Source organism: Protopterus annectens, chromosome 13.part0 (assembly GCF_019279795.1).
Source record: "Protopterus annectens isolate FY-2018-M chromosome 13.part0, PAN1.0, whole genome shotgun sequence".
Lineage (NCBI taxonomy): Eukaryota > Metazoa > Chordata > Ceratodontiformes > Protopteridae > Protopterus > Protopterus annectens.
In genome coordinates, this window is record NC_056747.1 from 890,178,826 (window position 1) to 890,192,202 (window position 13,377).

General features: G+C 42.5%; 1 protein-coding gene across 1 annotated transcript in view; it reads right to left on the reverse strand.

Annotated features, from left to right (window-relative positions):
* The window catches only part of NF1 (neurofibromin 1), a 5,218,972-nt gene that overhangs the window by 3,011,512 nt on the left and 2,194,083 nt on the right, over window positions 1–13,377 (reverse strand). Inside the window, exon 22 of the mRNA XM_044054637.1 lies at window positions 1,070–1,192. Within this exon, the coding sequence (XP_043910572.1) occupies window positions 1,070–1,192 (123 nt within the window). The remainder of the gene's footprint in view (window positions 1–1,069; window positions 1,193–13,377) is intronic.

Below are 13,377 nucleotides of genomic sequence, written 5' to 3' on the forward strand. Positions count from 1 at the left end.
GTCTTGAATGAGTAAACGGGTTTATGCATCAAATGCAAAACCATTAAACTGTAAATCACTGTCAAATAGAACCAGCTATTATGTTCTGCATCAATCAGTGCACTTAATTTTGCTGTTTTAAGATGATTATAAAAATTGAAAACATGTAATATGATTATAAATATAAATACACACAGCACACCACAAAAGTACATAACATATCACTTACTATTTGTTCTGTGACTAAAAACAAAGATGACTTAGCTAAACTGCTTTTGTTAGAACACCACACTGATTTACTCAGAAAAGATAAATTCAACATGGTCCGTCTCCGTGGTGTAGAGGAATGAAACCTTGACTGTAACCCAGACCAATAAATTTCAATAAAGCTATCCTGGAACTGGATAAACTTGGCAACAAAGGGAGTTACTGAAGAGGTGTCTCTCCTGGAGGAGAGGGGCTGCATGCATTTGAGGGCACACTGATTAACTTTAATTTCCCTGGTGGAGACTGGGCAAACCATCTTCTCTTTTTAAAGTACAGGAGCTGGGCTGCATGCAGGGATATGTCTTTTGAGAAAGCAAGGAGACATCCTTCCCAAGCAGTTCACTAATGTCTCCTCCTCTGCACTTATGCTGGATGTACACAGGGATGGTAAAACCATTAAAAAAAAAATCAAAAATAACATTAATGGCTGTCTAAATGATGGGCCCTCCTGGTCGGCCCTCACCTCAGTGATAAGGAACAAATGGGTCAACAGTCCAGAACGGGGATGACATTCGATAAGCTAAGGAGTCAAACTGGGAAAAAAAAACAAAGAAAACTAACAGACCATTATCAAATTACAGGGTTTCATTACATTACCATTCATATATTTTGGCAGCAACAGCAGAAGAAAGAGTATTACTCTGCTGAAGTTGCAGAAACATTCCAGGTCACATAAATAACAATGGTATCTGTTCTAAAATAAAAGTTTCAAGAAGATACTAGTGGAATATGGCAACATTCAACAGCAAATTAAGCTGGGGGGAGGAAGTATTTTGACTTTCTTCATTTTGTTTACACAATGACTTGCATCTTTGGTGATTACCTGAATTTCATCTCTTGACAGAAAGAGAGATCATCCCGTCGCTGCATCATGACTTCCACCAGCTGACACAGCTTAGTTTTAATTTGAATTGCAGGAACCAAGTTTCCCAAAACACGAACATACCTGTTTGCAAAAAAAATTTTCAATTAATAATGAATACATGTGATGTTAGAAGTTAACAGCGAGGGATGAAAGATTCATTTTCAGTAGTAAGTCTTATCAGGTGTGTTAGCAACTGTATACAATCTAGAAATGAAAATGTGATGAAAAACAGAAGTTAGGTACTTGCCATAACACTGGATCCTTTTCATTCTTCTCTGTCCAATAAGACTGGATATGAAGCTGCTTGTCATATCCAATTCAGCCACGCTAAAGTTCCAAGCCTCCAGCTCCTTTAATTATCTTCCCCTCCCACAATACCAACCACTTCCCCAGTAGTCCGCTCCACAGACCGAGTTTACTGATCATCAGTGAAGACTCTGGCTATCAGGAAAGGAGACCACCGTCAGAAGAGCTTTCTGATGGTCCATGAGGTCCTTAGGTCAATGAAAATTTGGAAGAGGGAGTGTTGTCATATCAGAAGAACTAGGATGAAAAGGATTCAAGTTATGTTAAGTGCATAAATTCCATATCCTTGTTATCTTGTCCATCCAATCTGCCTGTTGGGCCAGGGTGGCATTACAACAGGATGCACTTCAAAACAGTTGATCCAAAGGATGTCCTCGACCTGCACAACAAATCTAGCGTGTAACGACTTATGAATGTGTGCAAGGTATAAGGTAGACACTGCTGTGTTGCAGATTTCATCCAAGGAGGAACTCTTGAGAAAGAGTGTATGCATCAAGTGACCTAGTAGAATGTGACTTTAGCTTGCTTGGAAAAGATTTACTTTGTGAGGAATACATAAAGGAAATTCAATTTGATAACCCTCTGAAAAGGGTTATTTTAGTAATCATTTGTCCCAGCCTGTTGGCAATGAAAAGCTAATTATACTTTAGATGTCCATAAACAGTACATGTTTTACCCCCACAGGATAAAAGCCTTCAGAAAGGATGAAAGATATACTGTACCTTAATGAAATGGTGTGGGGAAAGCATGTTGATACACTGATTCAAGATATTTTCTCTGATAACCTTTGGAATAAAAGAAGGGTTAGTTCTAAGACAAGTTCTTCTGTGTAAAACTAAATAAAGGGATGGAAGAACAAGGCTTCCATCTCTGAAATCCTCTTCAAAAGTTACTATCAGAAAGTTTTAAAGAAAATAAATTTAAGCTGAACAGGCACAACTGTCTCAAAGGGGGCTCTATTCTATGCTTCTGATACAAAACTGAGGTCCCAGGCTAGTATGGTATGGAATCTTTTATAAGGGGCTGAAACAGAAAGACTCCTTTTAGAAATGCTTTTCAAAGTTTTTGGGAGATAACAGAATTGCTTTCAATGCTGCAAATACTAATTGGAAATGAAAGCCAACTGAACTTATTGGACCCTTGATGAAACAAAAAACTTCAGAATGTCTGGATCAGATGCTGAAAAAGGATCAATACCTTGAATGCTTATAAGAAAAAAAATTTAATTTCCCTGAAAAGTTAAAGGACTGCCTTCTTTTCTAGGAGGTTTATGAGAAGTCTGGCCTCCATGCAATTCTATGTTCCTTGAACCATCCTCCCTTGAAATCTCACCTACCCTAAGGATGAGGCATCAGCTATGACTGCTGCTGCTAGAGAAGAAAGAGCAAATGTCAACCCTTCCACAAATGGGGGAGAGCTAAGCCACCACTTTAAATGAGCCCTACATAGCTGTGTCAACAATACTGGGGTTACTGGGGGATCTGATAAATAGGACCATTGGACTCTTAGTAGCCATTGCAAACTACACATATAATGATGCGCATGGGGAAGCATAATGACAGCAGATGCCATGAACCTGAAGCACCAAGAGTGTTGGGGAGATCACAGGTTCAAGAGAAATATAACAGATGCCTTAGATATTTGAGATTGCTCCAAAGGTAGGCCGATTACATGTCATATCCAGATTGCATTAAAAAAATGTATGGATTGTACTGGATGTAGATTGTGTTTTTCATAGTTCACAGACACAGGCAGACCTGTAACTAGTAAATGTGTGGCTTCATTAAGGCACAACTCCATTGTAGCAGTGAGGAGCTAAATGTCCAGGTATAGGAACACAGAATTCTAGGAGTCTCAGAAGTGCTCCAACTTCTGCCATACAGCTGGTAAACACCAGGAGTAGATATGGTGAGAATGAAAGGCAGGGCTCTGGATTGTTAATGAGTGGGTCCCAGCCAGTAATGAAAAATCTCCTGGATGCCCTGGCCATCTTCATAGGTTCATAAATATATACTACGCCAACGACCACCAGGGCCCTTTATAAGTCTAGTTGTGCAATCCAACCCAACTGTATCCTTGTGTATCATGGGTGTTTATTAGAAGAGATATGCCAGTTAGGAAGTTTCTAGGTTACAGGGGGTATATGTTACTTAGGGCATTCCTGTCTGCCTTTGTCCATCAGAGATGGGGGGGGGGGGCAAAGCCAAGATGAATTTCTGATATCCAATCTATTAGTTATGATTATGTTTAAATAGGGTAAGGGATCGACTCGTATGGATGGGCAGCCTGTTCCACAGCATGGGGATCCTGAGAGATACATATATGTCTCACCAATATGTCTTATTTATACAAGTAAAATATAAATTCTTAGATCTAGTGGTCATAACGACATTCATTTTGCGAATGTGCAAAAGGTCCATCAGAGGTGGATCTGAGGATGCCTTACATGCCAGCTACAGATGGCCTCTTACTAACCTGTAGGATACAGAGTATAGAGACAGGGCTTTAAGATGATATGTACAGGATGGGTTTAACCTCAGATTTGCCTGATCAGGAACCTTTGCAGGTGTTCCAACTGCTGCATACGTCTGGTCAGGTACATGCTGAAGGGGGCATTATACTCCTAGATGGGGCTGATAAGGCCCAAATAAAGTAGCACTATGATTTCCCTGAATGTGGATACAATATCTTATAAGTTGGGCAGCTCAGAATTATTTTCTTACTTCATTAGCTATATGTTGGTCAAAGGCCAGGTTACGGACTATGTATGTTCCTAGATTAGATCCCCGACTACCAAGCTCTCAGGGGTATCTTAAGATGGAGTAATTAGCCTGGGTGGCAGTTTTTCCAAAAGGAACTATACATTTATTAGCAATGAGTTTTAGTCAGAAACTTTAGTACCAGTCATTTGTCTGTGTTAGACGCTCTTGGAAGATATTTGCATCATGGGAGAATATGACAGCTGCCAATTTGCAGTCATCTGAGAACTTGGTCAGCCAAAGGCCCTTAACATTAGCCTTTACCTCCAAGATTTAGATACCAAACAGGAGTGGTTCCAGTACAGAGCCCTGAGGTACCCACAGGTAACTAGTCTTTTACTGAAAGTGGTATCACCAATGTGACTTCCTGGGTCTTATGCCAGCTGGCAAGCTAATAGGCTATAGTTTCGAGGTCGGTTGATGGCCTACTCTTGTAAAGTGGGATAACTACTGCAGTCCTCCATTCTTGGGTACAAAAGTCTGTTTTGAGGCTATAGTTGAAGAGAGACTCAAGTGGTCTTGATGAGTCATGTTTTAAGCTTTTTAGGAGGCATCCTGGGATATTATCAGGACCCACTGAGGCTTTGTTTCTGGCCTTATAGAGGACAGCTAGCCCTTCTCTCTTGTTAATGGGGGGGGGGGGTATTCTAGTAGGTTCCTCATGGGGGAAGGCAGAAGGTGAAGTTTGAACTGAATTTGACAGCCAGCAAATTCGCTATGCCACTCTGCTCAGTGAAAGTGTAATCACTGACCAACAGTTCAGCAGAGTGGTGTGTGCTGCCTTTGAGGTTTCAGACATAGCTGTAGAAGGCCTTGTGGTCATATTTAACCTGTATGGCTAACTTGACCTCACTGGTGGCCTTGCTGGACTTGGCCCTCTTAGTTTCTTGTTTAGTTTAGAGATCTTCTATCATTATGGGAATTGCTCTTCCTGATTTTGGCCATTATTTTTTTCCTTTTGTTATATACCCTATTAAGGTTAGCATTCTGTCAGTGTGGTTTTGTTTTCAGAGTTTGCTTTGGGCTTACTTCTAGTAGGTACAGAAGCCCCTATACAGACAATTGTGCATAGGTTACTATGAACTTTTGGCTGGGATGGGCACTGAATTTTAACAAACTATCACTCAACAGGATGTAGTTTTCTTTGGATAGTTCCAAACTGTTACAGGGTTTGCTGGGATTACAGAGTTTATTTTTATTAGAAGGAGGCAGCTTTGTGGCCCGACCTCACCAGGAGGACGTATCACTGGGATTGTGTGCAGTGCTCTCCCATACTGTTAAGTATTAGGTCCAATACACTTGAATAACTGGTGGATGTGCACACTATCTGGTCGAGGGTATTGGTGTTAATTAAGTCTAGGAATTGTTGTGCCTGCCAGTATGAGGCTGTGTAGGTTTCAAAGTCTATAGAGAGGTAGTTAAAGCCTCCTATGAATAGGTATTCGATTTAATGGTGAGTATCTTCAGCAGGTCTAGGTACAAACTAACATTCTAGAGACATAGTGGATAACCTATAGCTTTCTAGGATATGGTACGGGGCTTTGACTATAGTGATTTGCATGTGGATAAATTCCAGGGCATTGTCCTGTTTAACCAATGTAGAGTTATGACTGTTGCTAATACAGATAGAGACTCCTCCACCTTTTTGCCTTCTCTGTGCAGAATGTGTGGAAAGCACTGAAGCTTTGAACTGCCAGAGTGGTTTCTGCGGATTTAAACCATCTCTCAAGTAATGGGATAGATGTGTATATTCTCCAGATTGAGGAGAGTTTGTAGGGTGGAGTTTCTTGTTTAGGCTCACAGCATTTTGCAGTAGCACCTATAGCTTTCTTTGGGTTTTGTCATGTTGGTACATTTGTCAATTTGGAATTGCCTAAAAAAATGTTCTAAGAAGGCGGACAAAGTTTTAGACAATATTCGGAAGCCTAGGAGAGGCAGGTGCAAACTATCCTTTGCAAAGCAACTTGGTTTGCTAACCATATCTTCGCATATTGACAAATATTGAACCCCCTCGGAAAGGCAATAACAACTAACCCAATTACTGACTTAGTTTATGATGTCTTTCTGATGTGGAGGTAGGCCTCATGAAAATCTATCTAGCACGTAAAATCATTAGCCTTTAGATGTGTCAGAACCAACTTCATATTGACTATACTGAAGTGGTCTTTGGCGAGTGAGATCAAGTCTTAGCCGAATGTCTTTCTTCTTGAGCACTAAAAAGAGTAAAAGAGTATGACAAAACTTGTGGATATTCTCTCCCTTATCCAAAAGGTCCTTGTGATGGTCATCCACCCAAGAAAGTATAACGAGAAACTACCTCCAACTGCCAACAGGATCAGCCGGGTAAGACCTTATGAACGCTGGTTCCATTTGCCCAAAAAGGGCCCTTAAAATCTCTATTTCTGTGGTTCCTCCAAACATCTGAGTCAGCATCCACTTTTGGGGGCACCTCTGCCATGGCTGTCCCTGTCCGAGGAGTAGTCAAAGGGTTGACACTGGGTCTTCTTAAACCAGACAGATATGGACCTCTTCTGATTCCTGCTGAAGGATCACTGAGGGGACTCAAACTTGACTGATGACAGAATTTTGCCTTCCTGCTCATGTCTCAGTAACTAGTCTTTCAGAAATGGTTCAAAAATGGATGAACCATCAAAGGGTAGGGGATATTTGTGAAGGACGTTTTGAATTTATTTGCAAAAATCAAACAGAAAGAGTAAGGTGAGACATCTCATGGTGATGCATGTACCTTCCTTCTTGGCTGCCCAATCAACTTGTATTGTGCATTGTCCTCACAGTAATCTCTAGTTGGTTATGTGACTCTGGTGTGGGGGATCATCATAGAGAGAGGCCTGTTCGGATAGTTACTTCTGGACATCTTTCCTATATGTAGTGTAATTTAATGCTCTGAGGGCAGAAGTACCTGAGATATAAGCATGCATACCCATTATGTCCATCACCCGCAACTCCTTGTTGGGTGGATGGATAGTCACTGCTTTGTCAGACAGCTCCTTTTTAGTAGCTGCTGTTACAATTAAGGAGTCTACCACATGACCCTGGGAACGGCACTGCAAAACCTTATGAGATGGGAGAATTTTATCCAGTTCACTACATACAGGATCTGAGGAATCTGGTTCCTATCATGCCCTCCTGGCAGTCAAATTAATGAGATGGGCTGGCCACAGGGATCTCTAAGGAAGTAGAGGTGCACAGTGAAATGCCTCAAACAATCCTACCTCATTCAGACATGGTGGATGTGTGGGCAAGGACACCTCTTTTCTTATTAATTACTTGATTTCGGCAAATCAAGCATCCTCTGGGGGAAGGACTGTGGGGAAACTCCTTGATCTTCTGTGTATCTGAGGTGAAAGACTCTACTTGGGAGTCTATGTACCTCCTTTTACACATCCTCTTTCTAGGAATGTTGGGAGTAGAATCTGACTCTTCAGAGGAGACAGATGAAGCCTGTACAGGCTGTTTGAACAGTTGATGGAGCTTAAGATAACTATTGTAGGGTGTTTCAAGGTAGAGCCAGAACCGCTCGAGGCTGTGCCAAAGTAAAGTTGAGAAGCAACTTTCCTTCGCCATGCCATCACAGACTGATTCAGGATCAGCCAGCACTGGAGAGAGTCCTGCCAGTACTGCATGCATCCTCACCAAAGCTGATGCACAAGGTACAGAGGAATGTATGCCCAATACCAAATATGTGGACTGTCCCAAGGATAAACTTGGAACCAATGCTTTGAAGGTCAAGGTCTTCAATTCTGAATACAGCACCAAATGTGATGGCAAAAAAGACTGAACCAAAGACTCGGCATTGGGCAGACTGCCACCAGACCCATTCAATATCAAATGGCTCAACACCAAAAGAATGAAGTCTAGTTCATCTGCATATGCACATGCTCTGGAGGGTGAGATGGGTCCGAAACCTCTGGATGAAAGGGACAGCAAGACCCAACCTAGCAACAGGGAAGGGTGAGATGACACCCAAGTTATGTTGCGTCTTGATAAAGGCTCTCATCATACCTTCCCACTATAATGATCAACACTCCTGAAAGACCTGACAGACCAGAGTGATGAAGCAGAAGGTGGCCAAAACAAAAATGAGGTAACACACACTCAGAATAACATCTGCTCGTAGTAGGCTTGATAGACTAATCTGATATTATATTGATATGGTGCAATGGAGAGGTTCAAGAAAGTGCTTCTGCTGCAGATGTAAGTCATGTTCCTTGCCCACTCTTTCCTACGTGTGTCAGATGATGGATCCAAGGGAAGCAGCCTTTTCAATATTAATCTGTTTTGATGATCTGAAATAGATCTAGACTCAAAGGCCTTATAAATGACACAGAGTCTGCAATACGATTGTTACCCTAGGGACATACAGATAGATATAGAGAACTCAGCACAGCTCCTCGTGGTGTCCAGCAGAGTTCCTAGAGCAGCAGAGACCAGAAAAGACAAACTTTCCAGATTTTAAGTATTTTTTTCTGCATTTTCGACTTTTTAAGCCTTTCGATTGCTATTTCTGCCTGTTTTATTCTGCTATTACCTATTTTTACTGTTTTTCATAGCTTGAACTGTTTATTGCACTTGCTTGTTTAAGTTTTGCTTAAAAGTTAAACAACAGGCTAATACACTCAAGTGTACTAGCTTTTGATAGCATTTAGTCGAAAAACACAGCATTTATTGTATTTTCTGCCTTTCTGAAAAAACTTGAAAAAAACAAAAAAAATACTCTTGTTTTCCATACTTTTCTAATAGTTTGTTCCAGTGATCAGATTTTGCTGATCCCTGGGCTTTGTCTTGGTTCCTGTTTTCTCCATTTTCCTTGTTTGGTCAAGGGGTAGTTTCTTTACTCACTAGTGGGAGTAGGGAGTACTGAGCTGCCTGTTTGTCCTTAGAGGAGTGGTTTAAAGCAGTAACTTGTAGTTTATTGGCCATTTTGGGTCATTTCCTGTCTTTTCCAGCCCCTGCTATAAAGCACGCGTTGGGCTTTTCTGGCTATAGAGAACTCAGCACAGCTCCTCGTGGTGTCCAGCAGAGTTCCTAGAGCAGCAGAGACCAGAAAAGACAAACTTTCCAGATTTTAAGTATTTTTTCTGCATTTTCGACTTTTAAGCCTTTGGATTGCTATTTCTGCCTGTTTTATTCTGCTATTACCTATTTTACTGTGTTTCATAGCTTGAACTGTTTATTGCACTTGCTTGTTTAAGTTTTGCTTAAAAGTTAAACAACAGGCTAATACACTCAAGTGTACTAGCTTTTGATAGCATTTAGTCGAAAAACACAGCATTTATTGTATTTTCTGCCTTTCTGAAAAAACTTGAAAAAAAACAAAAAAATACTCTTGTTTTCCATACTTTTCTAATAGTTTGTTCCAGTGATCAGATTTTGCTGATCCCTGGGCTTTGTCTTGGTTCCTGTTTTCTCCATTTTCCTTGTTTGGTCAAGGGGTAGTTTCTTTACTCACTAGTGGGAGTAGGGAGTACTGAGCTGCCTGTTTGTCCTTAGAGGAGTGGTTTAAAGCAGTAACTTGTAGTTTATTGGCCATTTTGGGTCATTTCCTGTCTTTTCCAGCCCCCTGCTATAAAGCACGCTTTTGGCTGCTAATTAGCCAATTAGCGCGATTTAGCCAGCTGCCACTGTTGCACACTAGGGCAGCGCCGGTTAAGCAGGTTTAAACTATTCGGGCTACCTAAAGTCCACTCTTCAAATTTTCCCTTAGAACTACCTTCCTCGAACTATACTACTGATCAAATCAGCATCCTTTAACTAAAAAGATCATCTCTACTTGACTCCTAGTAGACTATTCTCTATCTGTTAAACCTAGCACTTGCTCCTACAGTACTTATTACCTTGATACGGCACTCTTGTCATAGATAGTACCCCAAAAGGCAACCCCCAATTCTCGGTCACCCACATCCCGAATCTTTTTTAAAGTTTTTGTCTATCCGTCTAGCATGTCGAGGGATCAGTTGCTAGTGTCCTCTCCTGCTCAGCTGGTGAACCTGGAATATTGAGGCAATGTTACAATTGCCTCATGTACACAGACAACCCTCTCCTCCTCCCACAAAACACAAATACATGCGAGAGATGCAACTATACGGCCAAACTGGAGGCTGAGCTCTCTCAACATAGGACTGGCAAGACCAGTCAGGAGGAGAAGGTTACCACACACACTATAGACCCAGTCTCACATAGTACCATTACAACCTCAAATCATACACATAAACACACAAAGACATACTCGAGGCTCTGATCAAAAATCTACCAAAACAGCAGAGGCCACCAAAGCAGACACCCAAACAACCACCACCTCAGAACACAACACCTGCAACACATAGACCTCACAGTCAGAGTGTCAAACAGTCACAGCCCTTAAGGCCAAACACAATGCCTGACACACTAGTCATTGGTGACTCCATAGTCAGACACACTGACGCCCCGCCACCAGACTGAGTAAGGAGAAGGTCACAGTAAGCTGTCTGTCGGGCGCTAGAATCCGCCACATAACGCAAGCACTCAGGTCTCTCAACAGCAGGTACAAATATGACTCAGTCATTGTCCACGCTGGTGTAAACGACCTGAGACGCACCTCCTTGGACTACATGAAAAGAGACATTGAGGAGCTCTCTGATTATGTAGCCCAGGCAGGTATGACCCTGACCTTGAGCAGTATCCTACCTTCACCAAGAATGATGCCACAATACAGAGATAAGATGATCAGCTTTAACAATTGGCTTAAACACTGGTGTCATTCAAAGGGGATCCAGTATCTGTCTGCCTGGGATGACATGCTGGACAAGCCACGCTGCTTCAAGCAGGGACAGCTTGCACCTGTCACTCCTGGGATTCCGGATATTGGCAAAGGCTCTTGCCACCCCATAGTGCCTTTTTAGGCAAGGCTCAAATTCTAAACCTACCACCCTAGAACACAAAAAGGAAAAAAACTAAGGGTAATGCTGCTCAATGCCAGAAGTCTAAATCTCAAAATGCACGCACTCGAGGCCCTTCTCAGTATGGAGAACATCGATGTCTGTGCTGTGACAGAAACCTGGTTCAAGGCTCCTGAGAGCACCCCAGCGATATCAGGTTTTACCTCATATCATGCGTCCGCGCCCCAAAATCCGGACAATACCAAGAAAGGAGGGGGGGGTATCCATATTCATCAAGGACACCCACACCTCAAGACTGGTGGCAACGCATGATGCATCGGAGACCATCCAGGTGCAATTAACCATAGGCAAGACTGCTCTGCAAATTGTAGCATGTTACAGCCCACCCTCACAAACTCAGGAACCTCACATGGCCTTCCTGAAAACACTAGAGGGGATAAATGTATCACCAAACACCATCATACTAGGTGACTTCAATTACCCTAATATAGACTGGGAACACTACTCAAGCCCAAACACCCTAGCCCAAAAGTTCCTGGAATTCATAAACTCAAATGCCATGGAACAACTAGTCACCATCCCCACAAGAGGAGATAACATACTTGATCTCATCATCACGAACATGGGAGCACAATGTTCAACACCGGAAGTATACCCCTCACTGGTGAGATCAGATCACAAACTAATCTCGCTGGAGGTCTTCATCCCACCCCCACCTGAAATAAAAAAGACCACAGTAAAGAACTTCTCAAAAGCCGACTTCACACTTCTAAAGACTAGTGTGGTCTCCTTTAAGGCCCCCGAGCCGTCGGAAAACAGTACTCAAGCCGCTGAATCACTTACAAATGCCTTCTACCAGCACCTGCAGGACTGCATGGATAAGGCAATCCCAAGCAAAACAAAGACTCTTTGTACCAAAGGCAAGCGCCCAGTCTGGTGGACCCCAGCCATAAATAAACTCTACAACAAAGGAGGAAGCTACTACAAGATAGAGCAAAATCCTTAAAAGGTAAGACACCCTTGATCACTATAAGTAAAAAACTAAGAGCTCTCATAAAATCATCCAAAGCAAATTTCGAGAGAAAAATAGCTAAAGACTCAAAAGACAATCATAAGGCCTTCTTTAGCTATGTTAGAAACCTAGGAGGAAACTCCCAGATATGCTCAGAACTAGTTCAAAATGATGTGAAGATTACTGATCCTACAGACATTGCCAACATACTGGCTGACAGGTTCAGTGCAAACTTTCCCTCCCCCCAAAAGGAAAGATATCTATACCAAACGATTTCAGCCCCGCAAACATCTCCAGAGCCCAAGTGAGAACTGCTCTCTCCAAAGCAAAAAACACAGCATCCATGGGACCTGATGGTGTCCCCGGCTGTGTGCTCCACGAACTCAATGAGGAATTAAACCCACAGCTAGGACAGCTGTTTAATCAAAGTCTTACCTCTGGATACGCACCCAGGAGTGGCGCACTGCAACTGTGGTCCCACTTCACAAAGGCGGTGCCTCCACCGACCCTGAAATTACCGCCCATTAGCTTGACAAGCCTTATCTGCAAAGCCATGGAGAGGATCATAATGGACCTCATAAATAAAGACATAGGGAATTTGCAGACTTTGGATCCAACCCAGTTTGGCTTTGTCAAAGGCAGATCATGCCTTTTAAACTTGGTTGACTTTTTCGAAACAGTCACCAAAGCCATTGATGAGGGAAAGGCAGTCCATACAGCCTACCTCGATCTGGCTAAGGCCTTCGATACAATACCCCACTCGGTATCATTGAAAACTCATCAGCTTAAATGTTAACCCATACATCACAAGATGGGTTGCAAACTGGCTGAGTGACAGAACCCACAGGGTCAGAGTTGCTGGCGCCATGTCAGACTCAAAGCCTGTCACAAGTGGTGTCCCACAGGCTAAGTCCTGGGCCCACTCTTGTTTGGCATCTACTTTTCCAAGTAAAAGCAAACACAGGAGGGTTATGATGACAAAGTTTGCAGATGACTGCAAACTGGGCGCCATAGTAGAAAACACATCTGACACAGATATCCTTCAGAAGGGTCTCACAGAAACGGATAACTGGTGCCAGAGCCACGGCCTAAAGTTAAATGCCAAAAAATGCATAGTCATACCCTTCGGGAAACACAAGGTTACCCCCAGCTACCAAATAGGTGGCAATCCACTGAGCACAGAAGAAGTTATCAGGGACCTGGGGACCCAGGTTGATAGTAGTCTGTCATTCGACACCCATGTAGCTAAAGTAGTTAGGAAGATCTTCTACATTGCCCACCTTATCATGAAGG